Source organism: Electrona antarctica, assembly GCF_951216825.1.
Source record: "Electrona antarctica genome assembly, contig: SUPER_2_unloc_1, whole genome shotgun sequence".
Classification (NCBI taxonomy): Eukaryota; Metazoa; Chordata; class Actinopteri; order Myctophiformes; family Myctophidae; genus Electrona; species Electrona antarctica.
The window spans coordinates 336,459-360,069 of NW_027638779.1; the positions used below are offsets into that span (position 1 = coordinate 336,459).

General features: G+C 47.5%; 1 protein-coding gene across 1 annotated transcript in view; it reads right to left on the minus strand.

Moving 5' to 3' along the window:
• Nucleotides 1-7,560: 7,560 nt before the first annotated feature.
• Nucleotides 7,561-23,611, minus strand: part of hck (HCK proto-oncogene, Src family tyrosine kinase) — a 55,953-nt gene continuing 39,902 nt past the window's right edge. The window contains exons 6-11 of the mRNA XM_079531534.1: nucleotides 20,407-20,559; nucleotides 20,108-20,290; nucleotides 17,710-17,786; nucleotides 12,826-12,979; nucleotides 11,226-11,357; nucleotides 7,561-8,473 (exon numbers count right to left, since the gene is read on the minus strand). Of these exons, the coding sequence (XP_079387660.1) occupies nucleotides 8,271-8,473; nucleotides 11,226-11,357; nucleotides 12,826-12,979; nucleotides 17,710-17,786; nucleotides 20,108-20,290; nucleotides 20,407-20,559 (902 nt within the window). The 3' untranslated portion in view covers nucleotides 7,561-8,270. The remainder of the gene's footprint in view (nucleotides 8,474-11,225; nucleotides 11,358-12,825; nucleotides 12,980-17,709; nucleotides 17,787-20,107; nucleotides 20,291-20,406; nucleotides 20,560-23,611) is intronic.

The following is a 23,611-nucleotide window of genomic DNA, read 5'->3' on the forward strand; positions in this document are numbered from 1 at the left end:
CGACTAGTTTACTAGTCGACTAGTTGCTTAATGCCCTAATGGGAGCGTGGGACTAGTGGACTAGTAAATCCACTAGTCGACCTTGCTGGTACTAGTTGACTAGTTGATAATTTTGTAGGCCTCAAGATCAGGTAGATTATAGTTATAGTCACCAATAGATCAGGTAGATTATAGTTATAGTCACCAATAGATCAGGTAGATTATAGTTATAGTCACCAATAGATCAGGTAGATTATAGTTATAGTCACCAATAGATCAGGTAGATTATAGTTATAGTCACCAATAGATCAGGTAGATTATAGTTATAGTCACCAATAGATCAGGTAGATTATAGTTAATGTACACAGTTTTTAAATGTACAAATATTTATTTCCCCCCCTAACTTTCTTTTTGAGTGGTGTAAACCACTCCTACAACTGGCTTTTGTGTGCAGAAAAAAATGAGCATGGTTGCTATGTTCAAAATAATTTCTGACGTAATTAAATCACACCCGGGTGAACTGGATGACCGTAGCAACCATGCTCATTTTCTCTGCACAAAAAAAGCCAGTTGTGAAATCACATCCAGGTGTGATTTCATTACGTCAGATCAGAGCTGATCAGGCTATATAATACCTTACCTTATATAATACCTCACATCGGACAAAAACTCCAGCTGAATCAACTTCATGGTCACAAATCATCACATCAGAAGACGAGTCTACCTAGCCAAAGATCTTTAACGTCAGACATTACGTCAGACCACAGCTGATCATGCTATATAAAACCTTACACCACTCAGTTCACACGGGTGTGATTTTTTACATAATAGGTGGTTAAACAACTAGTCGACTAGTAAACTAGGCAACTAGTAAAAATTACTAGAAGTGAATGCCCTATCTCCCATATATGGCCATCTCCATATATGGTCGACGCTCCATATATGGCTGTCTTCATATATGAAGATCACGACACTGACCTCATCAAACCCTGGATAGCCATATATGGAGAAGACTGGATCATCACCTAGATCTGCATATATGGAGCCGGCCAGCAACTCTACATCTGACCTCAAACCCTTAGATCTCCAATCTCCATATATGGAGCTGACCTGTAATGTGTATCTTTACACATGCACATTACATTTTGAGTGTCACAATTTTGTGATTTGTGTGTAGGCCTATTCTGTGACTATTCCATTATTGCCAATGTCTTCATTTCAGTCACTAGAAGACAATCTTCATAAGAAATAAAATCCATAAAGTGACAATACTGGAATGATATCCACTATTTCTCCACTAGATGGGGCTCTGACACCTGTATTTCGTATGAATGGGCAGACAAACAGTTTAGTTTCTTATACAAATGTATGCCATTGGACAATAACACAAGTTTGTGACTGGATTTTGTAGAAGTTGCCCCGAATGCCAACTCACGTCACCATCAAAAGCCAGTTATATCCCGGCATTGATACTGTACAATATCTTCATTACGTCACATTGATACTGTACAATATCTTCATTACGTCACACTCAAGGTTCATGTTTAGGTTGTTATTAGAGAAAGTAAAAGATGAGTGTTACACTTTTTTTTGAGTGGTGTAAACCACTCCTACAACTGGCTTTGTTAGTGCAGAAAAAATGAGCATGGTTGCTATGTTCACCCTGTTCACCCGGGTGTGATTTCATTACATCAGACACAATGTGCAGAAAAAATGAGCATGGTTGCTATGTTCACCCTGTTCACCCGGGTGTGATTTCATTACATCAGACATGATTTCATTACGTCAGACAGGCTATATAAGACCTTACACCACTCAGTTCACACGGGTGTGATTTTTCATTTGCTGCTTTCTTTTGATTTAGGGATTTTAGCAGTTTTTGACAGGGGGGGCGGTGGCATTCCAACATGGGACTAAATATGTATTTACTATAGTCCTAATAGACCCCAGGAAATGACATCTGGCCACAGAAGATCACAGGATCTACTGATTGTGAAGGTAGCCTACTGGGGGGATGCCATATACTGTGTGTCATAGGCTCAATATGTCACTTTGACACATTCAGTAGATCTCGTGATCTTTTGTGGCCAGATGTAATTTCTTGGGGTCTAGTAGGACTATAGTAAATAATAAAAAAATAAATCGCTATAAAATGTTGTAAAAACATACACATTTTGCCCCATGCTCGAATGCCCCCGCCCCCCTGTCAAAAACGGCTAAAATCCCTAAAACAAAAGAAAGCAGCAAATGAAAAAAACTCATCTTTCACTTTCTCTAATAACCTAAAACATGAACCTTGGTTGAAAAGAACTAAAGTGGTCCTTTAAAGAGTTTTGTAGAAGTTGCAGTTCCAGAATGCCACCTCACCTATAGGCTATAACTCACCTATAGGCTATAACTCACCTATAGGCTATAATGTTATATATATATAATAACTATAACCTATAATAACTCACCTATAGGCTATAATGTCGCATTTCTTTAAAGGTTTAAAGTTGTTTTAGTTACATTTACGTTCAATGTTTTACAGAGAGGCTGAGATTTGAATGTTCGTAGCGGTCAACAGTAATTGCGCGCTCTGCTTGTGCACCAGTAGGCCATTTATGGCCTACTAGTTCTGGTCCGACCGGCTCCACACCGGGTTCTGGACAGCCGTGGGTCCGACCGGCTCCACACCGGGTTCTGGACAGCCGTGGGTCCGACCGACTCGACACCGGGCACTACACTCCCTGTGGGGGTGTGGACAACCGTGGGTCCGACCGACTCGACACCGGGCACTACACTCCCCCTGTGGGGGTGTGGAACGTGTGTCTAATTTGAAGTCGGTGGGGCGAACGGTTCTCGAGTTACGTGGATTACAGACGTACAGACAGACGTACAGAGACGTGGATTACAGACGTACAGACAGACGTACAGAGACTTGGTGCATTCATATAGACTAGACCTGTACGTGCCCGTCGGCCACCGGCCTACTTGAGAACTCTGCAACTTGGGAACCTAATAATACCCGTTGTCAAATTGTCATAGCACCCGTTTTAAACCGTCTGTCTGTGTCCCACATGGAGATCTCAGTATCTGCCAGTCTGCCTGTGTCGTGTCTGAAGAGGGCAAACTGACAGTGGGGTTGCCATGGCAATCAATTGGCTGAGGCAGAGGCTGGACATTGCACAGGTGAGGGGACTTGGCCTCATTAGGCCCACTGGCAGAACCTGACCACCTTTTGTGGTCCGACCGACTCGAGGCCGGGCACTGGACTCCCTGTGGGGGTGTGGAACACGTGTGTCGAATTTGAAGTCGGTGGTGAGACACCGTCTCCACACCTTAGCGCAAACCGGTCTTAAGCTGCGCACTTCTTAAACTGTGCGCAGCTTAAATTCCGAGTTTTTAGACAGCTGGTGGATGGAAATTAAGCTCCACCTTTGCGCGGAGGAGAGCGTTTCCGGGAATCTGGCCGTCGCGCAAAAAGTCCGCGGAGGTGGAGCTTCTTTTCCATCCACCAGCTGTCTAAAAACTCAGAATTTAAGCTGCGCGCAGCCGAGAACGTGCGCGGCTCTTTCGATAGTGTGGCAGCACCTAGAGCAGTTCTCGAGTTACGTGCATTACAACCGTACACACACACACACACACACACACACACACACACACACACACACACACACAGACAGAGACATGGCACATTTATAGTTAGATAGATGTGTTTGTTTTATTGATACAAAACATACAAACCAGAATATAGTGAAATAAGCAGTTCTTCTGACATTCAAACTGTGCGGTACAATCATTTGCAATGCCATAGACAGTACTACAGTAGTACAGTACAGTACAGTACTACAGTACAGTACTACAGTACCCTCATCATTCATCCTATGCTAAATACAATAGAGGTCTGGAGTTGGTACCAAAAATATCATCTGAACTTTGTTTTTATAGATTTTAGTTTAGAAAAAAAAAAAAAAGAGAGAGACATGGAAATGAAAGAGAACAAGAGAGGTACCCCAAGAGAGGTACCCCAAGAGAGGTACCCCAAGAGAGGTACCCCAAGGGAGGTACCCCAAGAGAGGTACCCCAAAGGGAAAAAATAAATTAAATTCAAAAACAGAAACAAATATTAAAGAAAGCCAAAAATCATCATATACTTAATTTAAATATCCATAGACTTAAAAGGTAAGATAGACTGCATGAAAAGACAGCTCAAATAAATCCCTGTGACCTCTTATATTGAATATTAAAGGGGCATTCCACTCATTTTCAACATTTTACTATATCATTAATATACCTTAGAGCTGTTGTGTGGAAATAATAAAAAAGCCCCCCATTCTGTGTTTCCTAGAACTGTAATTATGAAAAAAACCATTAAAGGGTAAGACCACTTTTGTTGAGGTTTGGGTTGTGTAGTTACCTTGCCATGATGTAACTCCAAATGTGGACAAGAAATAAAAAAGAATTGCTCCAGTGATTAGAAATTGATAATTCGAAATATGCTCCTCATTGACTTACATTGTACACTAAAACGGCTCTCAAAGTCACTCTTTTAGTACGTAAACAAACACAAACAAAGTTGATTCAGACAATATAGAGCATCACCAAAACTCATGTGGTTTTATTTTTTCATAAAAATGTTAACCTCCTGTTGATTTTACTATTTGAAGAACTGGATCCGGATCCACGGATCCAGTCCGGGTTTTCTTCCTAATAAAATGGACAAATCAACAGGAAGTTAACGTTATTATGAAAAAATAAAACCACATGAGTTTTGGTGATGCTCTATATTGTCTGAATCAACTTTGTTTGTGTTTGTTTACGTACTAAAAGAGTGACTTTGAGAGCCGTTTTAGTGTACAATGTAAGTCAATGAGGAGCATATTTCGAATTATCAATTTCTAATCACTGGAGCAATTCTTTTTTATTTCTTGTCCACATTTGGAGTTACATCATGGCAAGGTAACTACACAACCCAAACCTCAACAAAAGTGGTCTTACCCTTTAACATTGTGAAACACATCTTGATGACATCATCAAGATGTGTTTCACCATGTTAATGATTTTTTTCAGACCTCTAGTTCTAGGAAACACAGAATGGGGGAACCTTTTTATTATTTCCACACAACAACTCTAAGGTATATTAATGACATAGTAAAATGTTGAAAATGAGTGGAATGCCCCTTTAAATATTATATTGAATATTAAATATTATATTGAATATTAAATAGAACACCTAAATATATTCAAAGCTTATTTAACCCACTTAGACCTGAGAACAGATTCTATAAATTCCTTCTAAATCCTGACAGTTTTCTGAAAACCCCATGTTTCTATTTCAGTGGTTCTCAAACATATTCATGTCAATTAAGGACCCCCAAATATATATATGTAATTGGCCGCCGACCCCCATCTGAATATACGTTGTTCCAGGGACTCCCCCCCCCCCCCCCCCCCCCCACACCTCCCAGAAGCAAAGATTTGAGTTAAAAACGTTCGCTCTGAAAGAATATATATATTCAAAGGTTTGCGCCACATTCTCACGATTTTTCAAAAATAGCAGACCTACAAGCTCGTAGCGCGCCACTCGGTCGCGCGCTACGAGCTTGTAGATGTGCTATTTTTCAATAGCTAAAGTATAACATAATGCTTAGTTAAAACACCAAAAGGGGTTCCCGTCCAAGAATGGCGTAAATAGAACAGGCACAACAAAAGGCACAATGAGGGAATGTTGTCCAGATATTATTAAATAGTGCCTGACAATCCAGAGGTTGTACAAATAGACACAAAATGCAGTAAAAACAACGTACCATAAAGTGAAAATAAATATACTCCATAGTGAAACCTGAAACAGTAAAATGATAAAAAAAAGAAATAAGCATTTCATGCTGAAAAGCGGGAATCTAGCCAAAGGCAGCTTTGCTTTAACCCATTTTGACCTGAGGACGATTCTACAAATTCCTTCTAAATCCTGACAGTTTTCTCGAAAAAACATGTTTCTATGTCGTTCTATGTCAAGGACCCCCAAAAATATGTGTATTTGGCCGCCGACCCCCATCTGAAAACATGTTGTTCTAGGGACCCCCCCCCAGAAGCAAAGATTTGAGTTAAAAATGTTCATAGAATATATTCTGAAAGAAATTTGCGCCCCATTTTCACGATTTTTCAAAAATAGCAGACCTACAAGCGCGTATGAGCTTGTAGATCTGCTATTTTTCAATAGCTAAAGCATAACATAATGTTTAAAACACCAAAAGGGGTCCACCTGATGAAGGCCGTTCATGGCCCAAACGTCGTGTCCTGATTATTTAAATGGTGTTATAATAAAATAAACACTGTTGGAGCAGAGCCTGTGTGCTGACTTCTCCTTCTCTGTTTGTTTGTATCTGTACCTTTTGTCCTGCAGAACCAGCAATAAGGAACTGGATGTGTGCAATAATTAAGCCACCTGCTTTTTAAACAAAGGCCATGTGGCCTTGCCCCTAAAACCATGAAATCCCAGGCCTGGCAATTATAGACCATATAGTGAATCATTTTAAAATTGTGTAAATAGCTATAGGCGTTGTGAACTACAAGCCCCATGGTGAGGTGTGGTGAACTACAAGCCCCATGGTGAGGTGTGGTGAACTACAAGCCCCATGGTGAGGTATTGTGAACTACAAGCCCCATGGTGAGGTGTGGTGAACTACAAGCCCCATGGTGAGGTGTGGTGAACTACAAGCCCCATGGTGAGGCGTGGTGAACTACAAGTCCCATGGTGAGGCGTGGTGAACTACAAGCCCCATGGTGAGGTGTGGTGAACTACAAGCCCCATGGTGAGGTGTGGTGAACTACAAGCCCCATGGTGAGGTGTGGTGAACTACAAGCCCCATGGTGAGGCGTGGTGAACTACAAGCCCCATGGTGAGGTGTGGTGAACTACAAGCCCCATGGTGAGGTGTGGTGAACTACAAGCCCCATGGTGAGGTGTGGTGAACTACAAGCCCCATGGTGAGGTGTGGTGAACTACAAGCCCCATGGTGAGGTGTGGTGAACTACAAGCCCCATGGTGAGGCGGTGTGAACTACAAGCCCCATGGTGAGGTGTGGTGAACTACAAGCCCCATGGTGAGGTGTGGTGAACTACAAGCCCCATGGTGAGGCGGTGTGAACTACAAGCCCCATGGTGAGGTGTGGTGAACTACAAGCCCCATGGTGAGGTGTGGTGAACTACAAGCCCCATGGTGAGGTGTGGTGAACTACAAGCCCCATGGTGAGGTGTGGTGAACTACAAGCCCCATGGTGAGGTGTGGTGAACTACAAGCCCCATGGTGAGGCGTGGTGAACTACAAGCCCCATGGTGAGGTGTGGTGAACTACAAGCCCCATGGTGAGGTGTGGTGAACTACAAGCCCCATGGTGAGGCGGTGTGAACTACAAGCCCCATGGTGAGGTGTGGTGAACTACAAGCCCCATGGTGAGGTGTGGTGAACTACAAGCCCCATGGTGAGGCGTGGTGAACTACAAGCCCCATGGTGAGGTGTGGTGAACTACAAGCCCCATGGTGAGGTGTGGTGAACTACAAGCCCCATGGTGAGGCGTTGTGAACTGGTACTGGCTCTGTGTGGTAGAAGGGTCACTATGGCTGCTGCTGGTACTGGCTCTGTGTGGTAGAAGGGTCACTATGGCTGCTGCTGGTACTGGCTCTGTGTGGTAGAAGGGTCACTATGGCTGCTGCTGGTACTGGCTCTGTGTGGTGGAAGGGTCACTATGGCTGCTGTTGGTACTGGCTCTGTGTGGTAGAAGGTCACTATGGCTGCTGCTGGTACTGGCTCTGTGTGGGTTCACTATGGCTGCTGCTGGTACTGGCTCTGTGTGGTAGAAGGGTCACTATGGCTGCTGCTGGTACTGGCTCTGTGTGGGTTCACTATGGCTGCTGCTGGTACTGGCTCTCTGGTACTGGCTCTCTGTGGTAGAAGGGTCACTATGGCTGCTGCTGGTACTGGCTCTCTGTGGTAGAAGGGTCACTATGGCTGCTGCTGGTACTGGCTCTCTGTGGTAGAAGGGTCACTATGGCTGCTGCTGGTACTGGCTCTCTGTGGTAGAAGGGTCACTATGGCTGCTGCTGGTACTGGCTCTGTGTGGGTTCACTATGGCTGCTGCTGGTACTGGCTCTCTGGTACTGGCTCTGTGTGGTGGAAGGGTCATTATGGCTGCTGCTGGTACTGGCTCTCTGTGGTAGAACGGTCACTATGGCTGCTGCTGGTACTGGCTCTCTGTGGTAGAAGGGTCACTATGGCTGCTGCTGGTACTGGCTCTCTGTGGTAGAACGGTCACTATGGCTGCTGCTGGTACTGGCTCTCTGTGGCCGTGTAGAAGTCTTCCAGGACACTCTGCAGGTACTCGAACGTGGGCCGGTCCTCGGGTTTGTTCTTCCAGCATTCCAGCATGATGTCGTAGAGCTCCTGAGGACAGCAGTCCAGACGCTGCATGCGGTAGCCTTTCTCCAGCGCACGGATCACCTCCGGGTTGGTCATCCCTGCGTGGAGAGAGAGGGTTAAAGGTTAAAGGTTTCATCACCTCCGGGTTGGTCATCCCTGCATGGAGAGAGAGGGTTAAAGGTTAAAGGTTGCATCACTTCCGGGTTGGTCATCCCTGCGTGGAGAGAGAGGGACGCATTAACACAATCAGTGCCGGAAGTCCTTCAAAATAGGAGCTCTGGGGTGCCGGAAAGACATGGCCGCTTTTACTCGGAAACCCACGACCCGGAAACAATCCACTAAAAAAAGTTTACTTTACATTGCTAGCTTACATTGCGATCGTTTAAATGTATACGATATATGATCCAAAAAGCGTTCATATTTTGCGGGAGAGACGGATGAGGAGCAGAAATGAAGCGCCAGTATATCGATCCGTTCAACACCACGGAGAGCGCCCTGGATTAGGAGAGACGAGTCATTCTTTCCGCTGCGCTAACAGCTAAGTCAACGGTAAGCTAATGTGAGTGCAGAGCGTAGCATACAGTAGCCGAAAGGCGAACTGACAAATAAAAAAAAGGAAAAAATTCAGAATATTCTTATCTAGCCCTGTATCATTGAGGATGCGCTAGGACGTCTGAGGACGTCTGAGGACGTCTGAGGACGTCTGAGGACGGCGGATGTACCTGTATGTCCTACGGACGGAAACGGTTAAGGGTTTCATGTCATTAATAAAAACATGAACTTTGAACATTCAGTGGATTTTCTGTGGTCTGCAGTTTTCTCTGGGGGTTGGAAGTCTTTCTGAGCTGCAATGAAAACAGGCAAAACAGTGAAAACAGTGACATCTGCTGGCGAATCCCATTGACATATATGGGATTTTCTTACATCACAAACGGCAGGAAACTCAGAGCACCTGTTTGAGCCAGAAAACCCCACACCACAGGAAATCTACTGAATGTAAAAAGTTCAGTTTTTTGGGTGCAATTGAGCTCAGAAAACCTAAATAAATTAAGATTTTTTTTTTATGTCACAATCCCTTTTAAGGGCCTGGATCAACGACAGGTCTCCTCCAGGTCTGTTGAAGAGGGGCGCAACAATGCAAGCGTAAAAAAAAAATCACACCCGTGTGAACTGAGTGGTGTAAGGTTTTATATAGCATGATCAGCTGTGGTCTGACGTAATGTCTAAGGTATTATATAAGGTAAGGTATTATTTAGCCTCACACCCGGATGTGATTTCACAACTGGCTGTTTTTGTGCAGAAAAAATGACCATGGTTGCTACGGTCATCCAGTTCACCCGGGTGTGATTTAATTACGTCAGAAATTATTTTGAACATAGCAACCATGCTCATTTTTTTCTGCACACAAAAGCCAGTTGTAGGAGTGGTTTACACCACTCAAAAAGCTAAACAGAATCCAGGTCTGGTGAGTAGCGGGCGTGTGCACGAAACGAGCACGCGCGCAACAAATTCACGGGACCGCGCTCACGTATAAATACGCCTGCGCAAAATCGCAGGTCTCATTGAAAATCAACTATAAGCTTGGAAAATCAACCAAAGACTTATTATGCTCACAGCTGTGAACTCACACGATGACAGTACTTTAGTACTTTAAACGCTCACAGCTGTGAACTCACACGATGACAGTACTTTAGTACTTTAAACGCTCACAGCTGTGAACTCACACGATGACAGTACTTTAGTACTTTAAACGCTTCGCGTTTGAAAGGCCCTTTACGGAGTACGTGGATGTTCGTTACTTACACATTGTGTGTTAATATAACTCTTGGGTTTTGTGACCCAGAGATTGACATTACTTTTGGTTGGCAAACCATTTAAAGTGATTCTGGGGGAATGTCTGCTCTAACAGAGGACTACATTTTGAATCAAAAGCAAGACGTTGAGATTTAAATTAAATCATAAAACATAACACACATACAGTACAAACCCCACAATATCACGATATCATTGATTTTCTAAAGTACTGTCATTGTGTGAGTTCACAGCTGTGAGCATAATAAGTCTTTTGTTGGTTTTCCAAGTTGTAAAACACACCTAAAAAGTTTTGGCCCAAGATAGGGAGCAATGACTTTTCAACTTGTGCTGTGCTATGTGATATATTGAACTTCCTGACTGTCACGGTTCAAGTCAGGAGAGCTTGTAGGACCCAAATACAGGAGGAGGCAGATCGAGGCCCTGAGGCAGAGCAGGTCGGTTCAAAATGTTTAATAACTCAAAAAGTAGAAGACTGGAAACACACTAGGTGTCAAGACAAGAGACACGTAACGACAATGAACTAGCAAGGAAACACGGGTTCATGCGTTTGGTCCGACGGAGCATTGGTCCGAACGACAACCTACCTCAAACCCTCACCCTAACTTAAACCCTAGCTTAAACCAGAAACCTAACCTCCCACGGGGCGGGGCGGGGCGGGCGGGGCAGCACACCTAAACCTAACCCCAACCCTCTCCCGACCCCCAACGCACCTCGAACCAATGCTCCGTCGGACCATAGTATGCCTCCCAGGAAACACTGGGATCAGGGGCGGTATAAATACACAAGGACACAGGTGAACTCAACTGAAAATCAACACTGGGATAGGCTGGGGAACGAACAGGACAAGGTGGAAACACTAGGCTAATCACAGTACAGGTTAGACAAGGCAGGCCAACAGTAACAAGGCACACAGGAAACACTAGGAACGATACTACACAATAAAAGCACTCAAAACTCAAACTGGAACTAGGAAACCAAGAAAACCAACCATTACTAGAAAACATGAAAACGGATGTCACGGATGGTGACACTGACCTGGGTATGGCGTGCGTCCATAGCTGATGATCTCCGTCAGCAGGATGCCAAAGGACCACACGTCAGATTTGATGCTGAAGGAGCCGTAGTTGATGGCCTCGGGGGCTGTCCACTTGATGGGGAACTTGGCTCCTACAGGTGACGACAATTAGTTAAAGGTATATTCAGTGATTTGACTTAATTCAAATATCACTTATTTTTTATTTTTTTCTGGATAATCCTCCCTACTATAGAGTGTGCTGACCATATAAGGAGTTCCTCCCTGTCCCCAGCGAGCCCCTGGGGTCAAAAAACCCTAGTTTCAGTTTTGGTGGCGGGTGGCAAAGCCTTCATCCAATCAGGATGAGAGGGGCCTTCCTCCAATCATGATCGAGTGGGGGCGGGCCTTGGTGCACATGCTGTTGGCCTGTTGCACTTCCCCCCACTGTAGAGCGTGCATGTGCACATTTTGTTACCGGGGCGGACTGGGTGGTTTTCCAAATCCCCCAAATCACTGAATGCTCCTTTAACGTCAATAACAATGTGATAATACTGCATTACATACAGGCTTTTTGATTGATTCAATAGAATACATTATTATTAGTTATGAATGTAAACGGCACGTTGTACAGTACCACATTAACCCCTTCAGGCCTGACGTCGACATTTTATTTATTTTTTCTTTCTAAATCATGACAATTTTCTGAAAGATTTGAGGCACACTTTAACGATTTTTCAAAAATAGCAGATCTACAAGTTCATAGCGCGGCACTCGGTGCCGCGCTATGAGCTTGTAGATCTGCTATTTTTCAATAGCTAAATTATAACCTAATGTATGTAACCACCAAAAGGAGTTCCCGCCCAAAATGGGTTAAGGCTAAAAGGATAACACAAAGTTGTTAAACAAATATAACAACATGTCTTGGGTACTTGTTTCCATTGTGGCCAGATTCAATTTGTACGACTGACCTCACTCACTCACTCACTCACTCACTCACTCACTCACTCACTCACTCACTCAGACTCAGGTTTCACACCTCTAATAGGCCTATCTCACAGCCCGCTTTCCACGCCCACTTCCGGTAAATAGTGGTGTCTTTAACATGAGCATTTACACGTTTTTTTCTCTGGAGAATCTAAGTACATTTTCTAATGTAAAAATGTGACAGACCAATATTATTATGAAGCAAACGAGATGGTAAATCAGCTCGAACAGATAGAACAAACCTTACCTTGAGAAAACAAAAGTTGTAGACTTCTTAAATTATCTCTGTTAACATGTAGCGTCTATGGAGTGACGTCACGCTATCACCACTAACCCCGAAAGGGGGCGTATTTAGGGGGGCGGGGAAATTCTGTGAGATAGGCTTATTCAGTAGACTCGATGTGATTGGGCGGAGCAGTTGCATCATTCTTGCACTGAATTGTGTATAATAATTGTTAACCTACAGTTGCTGTCCGTTATCGTAATGCCAAACACAAGGAGTGCATTTACAATGCAAACAAGCATGTAGACAGAGTAGACATCAATCACTCTACTAGCATCCCAACCTTATAAATAAATTAATCTCCACTAGTATATGTACAGTATATGAACTTATGAACAGTGTTACAGTCTCACCTTCCCTGGCAGTGTATTCGTTGTCCTCGATGATTCTAGCGAGGCCAAAGTCAGCTATTTTGCAGACCAAGGCGTTGTTGACCAGAATGTTGGCAGCTCTCAGGTCTCTGTGGATGTAGTTCCTCTGCTCAATGTAGGCCATGCCCTCAGCAGTCTATAGGAGAAAAGAGCCATCCATAGAATTACCCTCAATAGAATTACCCTCAGCAGTCTAGGAGAAAAGATTCATCAATAGAATTACCCTCAATAGAATTACCCTCAGCAGTCTAGGAGAAAAGATTCATCAATAGAATTACCCTCAGCAGTCTAGGAGAAAAGATTCATCAATAGAATTACCCTCAGCAGTCTATAGGAGAAAAGAGTCATCAATAGAATTACCCTCAACAGTCTATAGGAGAAAAGAGTCATCAATAGAATTACACTCAACAGTCTATAGGAGAAAAGAGTCATCAATAGAATTACCCTCAACAGTCTATAGGAGAAAAGAGTGGTCACGTTTGACTGAGGGACTGCCATAGATCTTTTTTTAATTCTCGTTTTTTCTGCGTTTTTTCTGCAATTTCAATGTTGATTCTGCGGATTTTCCCCCTGGACCCCCCTGGACCCCCCTGGACCCCCTGGACCCCCCTGGATCCCCCTGGACCACCCTGGACCCCCCTGGACCACCCTGGACCCCCCTGGACCCCCCTGGACCCCCTGGACCCCCCTTGGGCTTAACAGGATAAAACACCAAAACGGGTTCCCTCCCAGAACCAATATGTTCCTTAAGAGCGAGCAGTGGTTACTCAAACCACTCTGAATAATAAGTCATGTTCAAACATTAGCCTACTTGAACTTCTAATAGTCATGGTCTGTCCCATATTTCATAACATTGGCTTCCAAAGTTTGCAGGATTGGCCCATTTTGAACAAAATGCCTAGTTATGAACGCAGAGTGCAATTTGAGGAACATTTGGCACGCACATTATTACTAGGACGAGGAATGAATCCCAGTCTTTTTACATTGGCCTGTTATAGCGCCACCCGGAGGCCACGATAACCTAGCTGGCCTGTGCTCTGAGGAGCACTATTTCTAGTTGTCTCTCACTCTCTCTTTCTCACACGCACGTACGCACGCACACGCACGCGCACACACACGTGCGCGCACACACACGCACGCACGCACGCACGCGCGCACGCACGCACGCACGCACGCACGCACGCACGCACGCACGCACACAGGATTATCAAGTCCAATCTGTCCGTGCCTATCTGACCATCTGAATAATTGAACATACATTCTGTCCGTCTAGATTTTAATCAGAACAGGCTGAGCCACATGTTTTAACTCTTCCTCTTCCCTTGTCTCTGTGTGGCTTTTAAAAACGCTCCTTTGTTGATCTTTATTCTTCACCTAAAACTCAAATTACAGCTTGTTTCCATATAGCCTTTGTTCAGTTGGTCTCCACTGAAGTCACTTCCCAAAATGTAATGAGCAGCATTGCTTTATCAACCCATTTAGTTTTCTGAAAAAAACCCAATGTTTCTACATATGTCAGTGGTTCTCAAAACATTGTCATGTCAAGGACCCTCAAAAATATATGTAATTGGCCGTCGACCCCCATCTGAAAATATGCTGTTCCAGCAGGGACCCCAGAGACGCTACACACCCAACAGAAACACTACACACACCAGCAACCACATGAGACCAGAGAGAAGATACACACAGAGACCCAACAGAAACTGGACATCTATGAAGCCACCTGCCATTGTTTGGAGTGAATGAGCGGCTAATGTTACAGCAGTGGTCAAACTGGGGACCCCCAGGGGTCCTTGAGGGAGTTCCAGGGGGTCCCCAGGGGTCCTTGAGGGAGTTCCAGGGGGTCCCCAGCTAAATGATAGTTTGAAACCAAATGGACTCTTATGGATCTGTGACTGTCAGAGTGTACAAATGGAACCAAATGGACCCATTAGGGTCCATTTGGTTCATTTGGTTAATTTGGTCCATTTGGTACAACTCTCAGACATTGACATTGATTTTACAATATAAATTGGGGGTCCCAGAGATAGAAATGCCATTAAACGGGGGTCCGTAGACTAATGCAGGTCGAACTGGGGGTCCTTGAAATTAAACGGGTTGAGAATCACTGCTAGAGCCGTAAACATCTTCTCTCATGGGGGTCCCTGGCATATCTTTTCAAATGGGGGTCCCTGGCATATCTCTTCAAATGGGGGTCCTTGGCATATCTCTTCAAATGGGGGTCCCTGGCATATCTCTTCAAATGGGGGTCCCTGGCATATCTCTTCAAATGGGGGTCCCTGACATATCTCTTCAAATGGGGGTCCCTGGCATATCTCTTCAAATAGGGGTCCCTGGCATATCTCTTCAAATGGGGGTCCCTGGCATATCTCTTCAAATGGGGGTCCCTGGCATATCTCTTCAAATGGGGGTCCCTGACATATCTCTTCAAATGGGGGTCCCTGGCATATCTCTTCAAATAGGGGTCCCTGGCATATCTCTTCAAATGGGGGTCCCTGGCATATCTCTTCAAATGGGGGTCCCTGGCATATCTCTTCAAATAGGGGTCCCTGGCATATCTCTTCAAATAGGGGTCCCTGGCATATCTCTTCAAATGGGGGTCCCTGACATATCTTCTCTCATGGGGGTCCCTGGCATATCTCTTCAAATGGGGGTCCCTGACATATCTTCTCTCATGGGGGTCCCTGGCATATCTTTTCAAATGGGGGTCCCTGACATATCTTCTCTCATGGGGGTCCCTGGCATGTCTTTTCAAATGGGGGTCCCTGACATATCTTCTCTCATGGGGGTCCCTGGCATGTCTTTTCAAATGGGGGTCCGCAGGCTAATGAGTATCATTTTGGGGGTCCTTGAAGTGAAAGAGTTTGGGAAGCAGTGTGTAGATCACATGACATGGCCCTAAAGAATATTTAATTTAAATATAAAAACACTTTTTGGCATCTGCCACTTGAATTGAGTTGACTTGATTGATTGACTGGCATAAAAAAGGTCCTGTCAGCTCAAACCCATAATGCAATACTTTGTTTTCAAGAGTGTTGCAGGGTGAGGAAGCTCACCTGGCCTAGTGGGAGCAGGGTGAGGAAGCTCACCTGGCCTAGCTCACTCCTGGCCTAGAGGGAGCAGGGTGAGGAAGCTCACCTGGCCAGGCTCACTCCTGGCCTAGCGGGAGCAGGGTGAGGAAGCTCACCTGGCCTAGAGGGAGCAGGGTGAGGAAGCTCACCTGGCCTAGCTCACCTGGCCTAGCGGGAGCAAGGTGAGGAAGCTCACCTGGCCTAGCTCACCTGGCCTAGAGGGAGCAGGGTGAGGAAGCTCACCTGGCCTAGTGGGAGCAGGGTGAGGAAGCTCACCTGGCCTAGCGGGAGCAGGGTGAGGAAGCTCACCTGGCCTAGCGGGAGCAGGGTGAGGAAGCTCACCTGGCCTAGCTCACTCCTGGCCTAGCGGGAGCAGGGTGAGGAAGCTCACCTGGCCTAGCTCACTCCTGGCCTAGAGGGAGCAGGGTGAGGAAGCTCACTCCTGGCCTAGTGGGAGCAGGGTGAGGAAGCTCACCTGGCCTAGAGGGAGCAGGGTGAGGAAGCTCACTCCTGGCCTAGAGGGAGCAGGGTGAGGAAGCTCACTCCTGGCCTAGTGGGAGCAGGGTGAGGAAGCTCACCTGGCCTAGAGGGAGCAGGGTGAGGAAGCTCACCTGGCCTAGCGGGAGCAGGGTGAGGAAGCTCACCTGGCCTAGCGGGAGCAGGGTGAGGAAGCTCACCTGGCCTAGCGGGAGCAGGGTGAGGAAGCTCACCTGGCCTAGCGGGAGCAGGGTGAGGAAGCTCACCTGGCCTAGAGGGAGCAGGGTGAGGAAGCTCACCTGGCCTAGCGGGAGCAGGGTGAGGAAGCTCACCTGGCCTAGCTCACTCCTGGCCTAGCGGGAGCAGGGTGAGGAAGCTCACCTGGCCTAGCTCACTCCTGGCCTAGCGGGAGCAGGGTGAGGAAGCTCACCTGGCCTAGCTCACTCCTGGCCTAGAGGGAGCAGGGTGAGGAAGCTCACTCCTGGCCTAGTGGGAGCAGGGTGAGGAAGCTCACCTGGCCTAGAGGGAGCAGGGTGAGGAAGCTCACTCCTGGCCTAGAGGGAGCAGGGTGAGGAAGCTCACTCCTGGCCTAGTGGGAGCAGGGTGAGGAAGCTCACCTGGCCTAGCGGGAGCAGGGTGAGGAAGCTCACCTGGCCTAGCGGGAGCAGGGTGAGGAAGCTCACCTGGCCTAGCTCACTCCTGGCCTAGCGGGAGCAGGGTGAGGAAGCTCACCTGGCCTAGCTCACTCCTGGCCTAGAGGGAGCAGGGTGAGGAAGCTCACTCCTGGCCTAGTGGGAGCAGGGTGAGGAAGCTCACCTGGCCTAGAGGGAGCAGGGTGAGGAAGCTCACCTGGCCTAGCTCACTCCTGGCCTAGAGGGAGCAGGGTGAGGAAGCTCACTCCTGGCCTAGTGGGAGCAGGGTGAGGAAGCTCACCTGGCCTAGCGGGAGCAGGGTGAGGAAGCTCACCTGGCCTAGCGGGAGCAGGGTGAGGAAGCTCACCTGGCCTAGCGGGAGCAGGGTGAGGAAGCTCACCTGGCCTAGCGGGAGCAGGGTGAGGAAGCTCACCTGGCCTAGCTCACTCCTGGCCTAGAGGGAGCAGGGTGAGGAAGCTCACCTGGCCTAGCGGGAGCAGGGTGAGGAAGCTCACCTGGCCTAGTGGGAGCAGGGTGAGGAAGCTCACTCCTGGCCTAGAGGGAGCAGGGTGAGGAAGCTCACCTGGCCTAGTGGGAGCAGGGTGAGGAAGCTCACTCCTGGCCTAGAGGGAGCAGGGTGAGGAAGCTCACTCCTGGCCTAGTGGGAGCAGGGTGAGGAAGCTCACCTGGGCAGAGAAGTCGATCAGTTTGGGCAGCTGGATGCGGTTTCCTTCATCACTCTTCAGAAAGTCCAGTAAACTGCCTGTGAATGAGTCACACAAATTGATAATTTTTGATTGATTGATAATTTTATTAGACAATAATAAGATGCAAACAGTACAGGGTACAGTCAAACAGTACAGGGTACAGTCAAACAGTACAGGGTACAGTCAAACAGTACAGAGGGTACAGTCAAACAGTACAGGGTACAGTCAAACAGTACAGGGTACGGTACAGTCAAACAGTACAGGGTACAGTCAAACAGTACAGGGTACAGTCAAACAGTACAGGGTACGGTACAGTCAAACAGTACAGGGTACAGTCAAACAGTACAGGGTACAGTCAAACAGTACAGGGTACAGTCAAACAGTACAGAGGGTACAGTCAAACAGTACAGGGTACAGTCAAACAGTACAGGGTACAGTCAAACAGTACAGGGTACGGTACAGTCAAACAGTACAGGGTACAGTCAAACAGTACAGGGTACAGTCAAACAGTACAGGGTACGGTACAGTCAAACAGTACAGGGTACAGTCAAACAGTACAGGGTACAGTCAAACAGTACAGGGTACAGTACAGGGTACAGTCAAACAGTACAGGGTACAGTACAGGGTACAGTCAAACAGTACAGGGTACAGTCAAGCCCCGCATTGGTCCAAAAGGACAGCACCGAAGAAAGACCTTGTGGTGTTGTTTCCATTCGGGTCCCATGCATTCATTGGGGGGGGGGGGGGGGGGCAAAGAGAGGTGGGGCAGCCAATCACCTTCTCTCCCTTTGACCTGATGACAGTCACAGGTGACTGACCTTTGACCTGATGACAGTGACAGGTGAGTTTTCAGACCACTTTGAGGGCATACTACGCGTTACCCGCATTTTAATCAAATATTCCACGCTGCCGAGATTGTGTTATTACCTTTAGAGCATACGCTGAAGTATTTGGGCTTTTGATCGGCGAAAGTCCGGCGAAAATAGGTTCCTCCGTGTGTCATTTACGATCGCACCACCCGCCATCTTGGTACGCCACAAAACGGGTGCATAAGACCCTCCTCCATGAGGCCGTGTCTTCCGTTCACTTGCATTGGACTCAATTTCCCAGAAGCCCTAGCAGCCCAGCACATGGGTCGATTTCCGGTTTCGACATCATAACATGAAGGTCTCATCTCCAGGTCCGCGCTAAGCCGGAGTTTCTTTTTAATTATTAAAATACAGCGAATTAAACGCATTAAACAAATAGCGGGAAAGTCGTATTATGCAGCGGGGGAACACTGGAGTAAACAATTAGCTGCCGTCAAACTGTTAAAGGAAGCCAGTGATCTGCTGGTTTTGAGGGAAGGGGGCGGGGCAGTGCTGTGAAATGTGAATTTACCCATAATATTTGTTCTGAAAATGGGTGCATGTTGTTTACACTCCCTCTAGTATTATGGCTGTGGGAGTTGCTCACCTTTTTGAGGTAATCAGTCAAGTAAATGGGCACTGAAATGAACAGTATGTTACTAATACTAACTAACTAACTAACTAACTAACTAACTAACTAATACTAACAGTATATTACACACCAGTCGTTCTCTCGGATAAATGCTTGATATAAATGATAAATGATTTTGCACATGTTCACATTGCGACGCGTTGTGAGCTTGTAGATCTGCTATTTCCACTGTTTTTGGAAGCATTTGTCAATAAGACACATTTATATACAGAATGGAAACCACGGCAAAACACTGCGCACGCACGCACGCACGCACGCACGCACGCACGCACGCACGCACGCACGCACGCACGCACGCACGCACGCACGCACGCACGCACGCACGCACGCACGCACGCACGCACGCACGCACCAGAGCCATCTAATAGAAGAGTTACGACATTGAGGGGGCAGAAACGGAGCACTCGAGCGCTGTTCATGCATCCTGAACTGAGACAAGCTGGAGTTGGAAATACATTGTTTTCAACGAGGGCGGCGCAAATAAGAGCTAATTTAAGCATGTGTGCAACATGACAACTGTTTTAAAGTATTGTACAGAGACAACTAAGGTCTCTAATGTTTATGTTGTACTATTATTACAAAACAATCTAAAATAAAGGGATTTAAGATCATTAAAGCTGGGCTGTTGCCTGATGAGTCCAATGCATTTCTGCCTACTTCCGGTCCAGGACTTGTCCCAGTTGGTTGTCCCCATTCTCAATAGAAGTCTATGCAGGAGAGCCGCCATTGGACTGAAGCCCCATGAAGTGAACGCAGTTTGTGTAACTCTGTCTATATCTAAGGCTCTGGCACGCACGCACGCAGTGCCACGCACACACACACACACACACACACACACACACACACACACACACACACACACACACACGCCACAGACCTTTCTGCATGTACTCCGTGATGATGTAGATAGGCTCCTCCTTGGTGACCACGGCGTTGAGGCGGACCAGCTTGTCGTGCTGCAGCATCTTCATCAGGTTGGCCTCGGCCAGGAAGGCCTCTACAGACATGGTGCCGGGCTTCATGGTCTTCACCGCCACCTTGGTGTGCTTGTTGTACATGGCTGAGGACAGCAGGGGGAGACAGAGTACACATGATACATGGTCTATAGCGCCACCTTGGGGTGCTTGTTGTACATGGCTGAGAACAGGAGAGGAGAAAGTGCATGTTGTGACTCACCCATCCACACCTCTCCAAACTGCCCCGCGCCGAGCCTCCTGTCCAGCTTCAGGGACTCCCTGGGGATCTCCCAGGCGTCTTTCTCCCAGGGTTTCTGTGGCTTCAGGCTGATGCAGGGGCTGGTGAGAGACTGGCAGAGGCCATCGGACTGCTCTGTGGACACAACAATGATACAGGGGCTGGTGAGAGACTGGCAGAGGCCATCGGACTGCTCTGTGGACACAACAATGATACAGGGGCTGGTCAGGGACTGGCAGAGGCCATTAGACTGCTCTGTGGAGACAACAATGATACAGGGGCTGGTCAGAGACTGGCAGAGGCCATCGGACTGCTCTGTGGACACAACAATGATACAGGGGCTGGTCAGAGACTGGCAGAGGCCATCGGACTGATCTGTGGACACAACAATGATACAGGGGCTGGTCAGGGACTGGCAGAGGCCATTAGACTGCTCTGTGGAGACAACAATGATACAGGGGCTGGTCAGAGACTGGCAGAGGCCATCAGACTGCTCTGTGGACACAACAATGATACAGGGGCTGGTGAGGGACTGGCAGAGGCCATCAGACTGCTCTGTGGAAGAAAACAATGATACAGGGGCTGGTGAGGGACTGGCAGAGGCCATCAGACTGCTCTGTGGAGACAACAATGATACAGGGGCTGGTCAGGGACTGGCAGAGGCCATCAGACTGCTCTGTGGAGACAACAATGACACAGGGGCTGGTGAGGGACTGGCAGAGGCCATCAGACTGCTCTGTGGAGACAACAATGACACAGGGGCTGGTGAGGGACTGGCAGAGGCCATCAGACTGCTCTGTGGAAGAAAACAATGATACAGGGGCTGGTGAGGGACTGGCAGAGGCCATCAGACTGCTCTGTGGAGACAACAATGACACAGGGGCTGGTGAGGGACTGGCAGAGGCCATCAGACTGCTCTGTGGAGACAACAATGACACAGGGGCTGGTGAGGGACTGGCAGAGGCCATCAGACTGCTCTGTGGAGACAACAATGATACAGGGGCTGGTGAGGGACTGGCAGAGGCCATCAGACTGCTCTGTGGACACAACAATGATACAGGGGCTGGTGAGAGACTGGCAGAGGCCATCGGACTGCTCTGTGGACACAACAATGATACAGGGGCTGGTGAGAGACTGGCAGAGGCCATCAGACTGCTCTGTGGAGACAACAATGATACAGGGGCTGGTGAGGGACTGGCAGAGGCCATCGGACTGCTCTGTGGACACAACAATGATACAGGGGCTGGTGAGGGACTGGCAGAGGCCATCGGACTGCTCTGTGGACACAACAATGATACAGGGGCTGGTCAGGGGCTGGTGAGGGACTGGCAGAGGCCATCGGACTGCTCTGTGGAGACAACAATGATACAGGGGCTGGTCAGGGGCTGGTGAGGGACTGGCAGAGGCCATCGGACTGCTCTGTGGACACAACAATGATACAGGGGCTGGTCAGGGGCTGGTGAGAGACTGGCAGAGGCCATCAGACTGCTCTGTGGACACAACAATGATACAGGGGCTGGTCAGAGACTGGCAGAGGCCATCAGACTGCTCTGTGGACACAACAATGATACAGGGGCTGGTCAGGGACTGGCAGAGGCCATCAGACTGCTCTGTGGACACAACAATGATACAGGGGCTGGTGAGGGACTGGCAGAGGCCATCGGACTGCTCTGTGGAGACAACAATGATACAGGGGCTGGTGAGGGACTGGCAGAGGCCATCAGACTGCTCTGTGGAGACAACAATGATACAGGGGCTGGTCAGGGGTTGGTGAGGGACTGGCAGAGGCCATCGGACTGCTCTGTGGAGACAACAATGATACAGGGGCTGGTGAGAGACTGGCAGAGGCCATCTGACTGCTCTGTGGAGACAACAATGATACAGGGGTTGGTGAGGGACTGGCAGAGGCCATCGGACTGCTCTGTGGAGACAACAATGATACAGGGGCTGGTGAGGGACTGGCAGAGGCCATCAGACTGCTCTGTGGACACAACAATGATACAGGGGCTGGTCAGGGGTTGGTGAGGGACTGGCAGAGGCCATCGGACTGCTCTGTGGAGACAACAATGATACAGGGGTTGGTGAGGGACTGGCAGAGGCCATCGGACTGCTCTGTGGACACAACAATCACATGATTTAATTTGTCTTTTAACCCATTTAGACATGTCTTCTAAATCCTGACAGTTTTCTAAAATGTTTCTATATCAGTGGTTCTCAAACATTTTCATGTCAAGGACCCCCAAAAATTATATGTAATAGGCCTATCTCACAGCCCGCTTTCCACGCCCACTTCCGGTAAATAGTGGTGTCTTTAACATGAGCATTTACACGTTTTTTTCTCTGGAGAATCGAAGTACATTTTCTAATGTAAAAATGTGACAGACCAATATTATTATGAAGCAAACAAGATGGTAAATCAGGTCGAACAGATAGAACAAACCTTACCTTGAGAAAACAAAAGTTGTAGACTTCTTAAATTATCTCTGTTAACATGTAGCGTCTATGGAGTGACGTCACGCTATCACCACTAACCCCGAAAGGGGGCGTATTTAGGGGGGCGGGGAAATTCTGTGAGATAGGCTTATAGGCCTCCGACCCCCATCTGAAAATATGTTGTACCAGGGACCCCTCCCCCAGAAGCAAAGATTTGAGTTAAAAATGTTCGCTCTGAAAGAATATATATTCGACATTTGCGTCACATTTTTCAAAAATAGCAGTGCCGCGCTACGAGCTTGTAGATCTGCTATTTTTCAACATTTAAAAGTGCAAAAGGGGTTCCCGTCCTGACTGGGTTACATTTGAGGTCACTCTGTACTGTACACACCCTACACCCTGTACTGTACACACCCTACACCCTGTACTGTACACACCCTACACCCTGTACTGTACACACCCTACACCCTGTACTGTACACACCCTACACCCTGTACTGTACACACCCTACACCCTGTACTGTACACACCCTACACCCTGTACTGTACACACCCTACACCCTGTACTGTACACACCCTACACCCTGTACTGTACACACCCTACACCCTGTACTGTACACACCCTACACCCTGTACTGTACACACCCTACACCCTGTACTGTACACACCCTACACCCTGTACTGTACACACCCTACACCCTGTACTGTACACACCCTACACCCTGTACTGTACACACCCTACACCCTGTACTGTA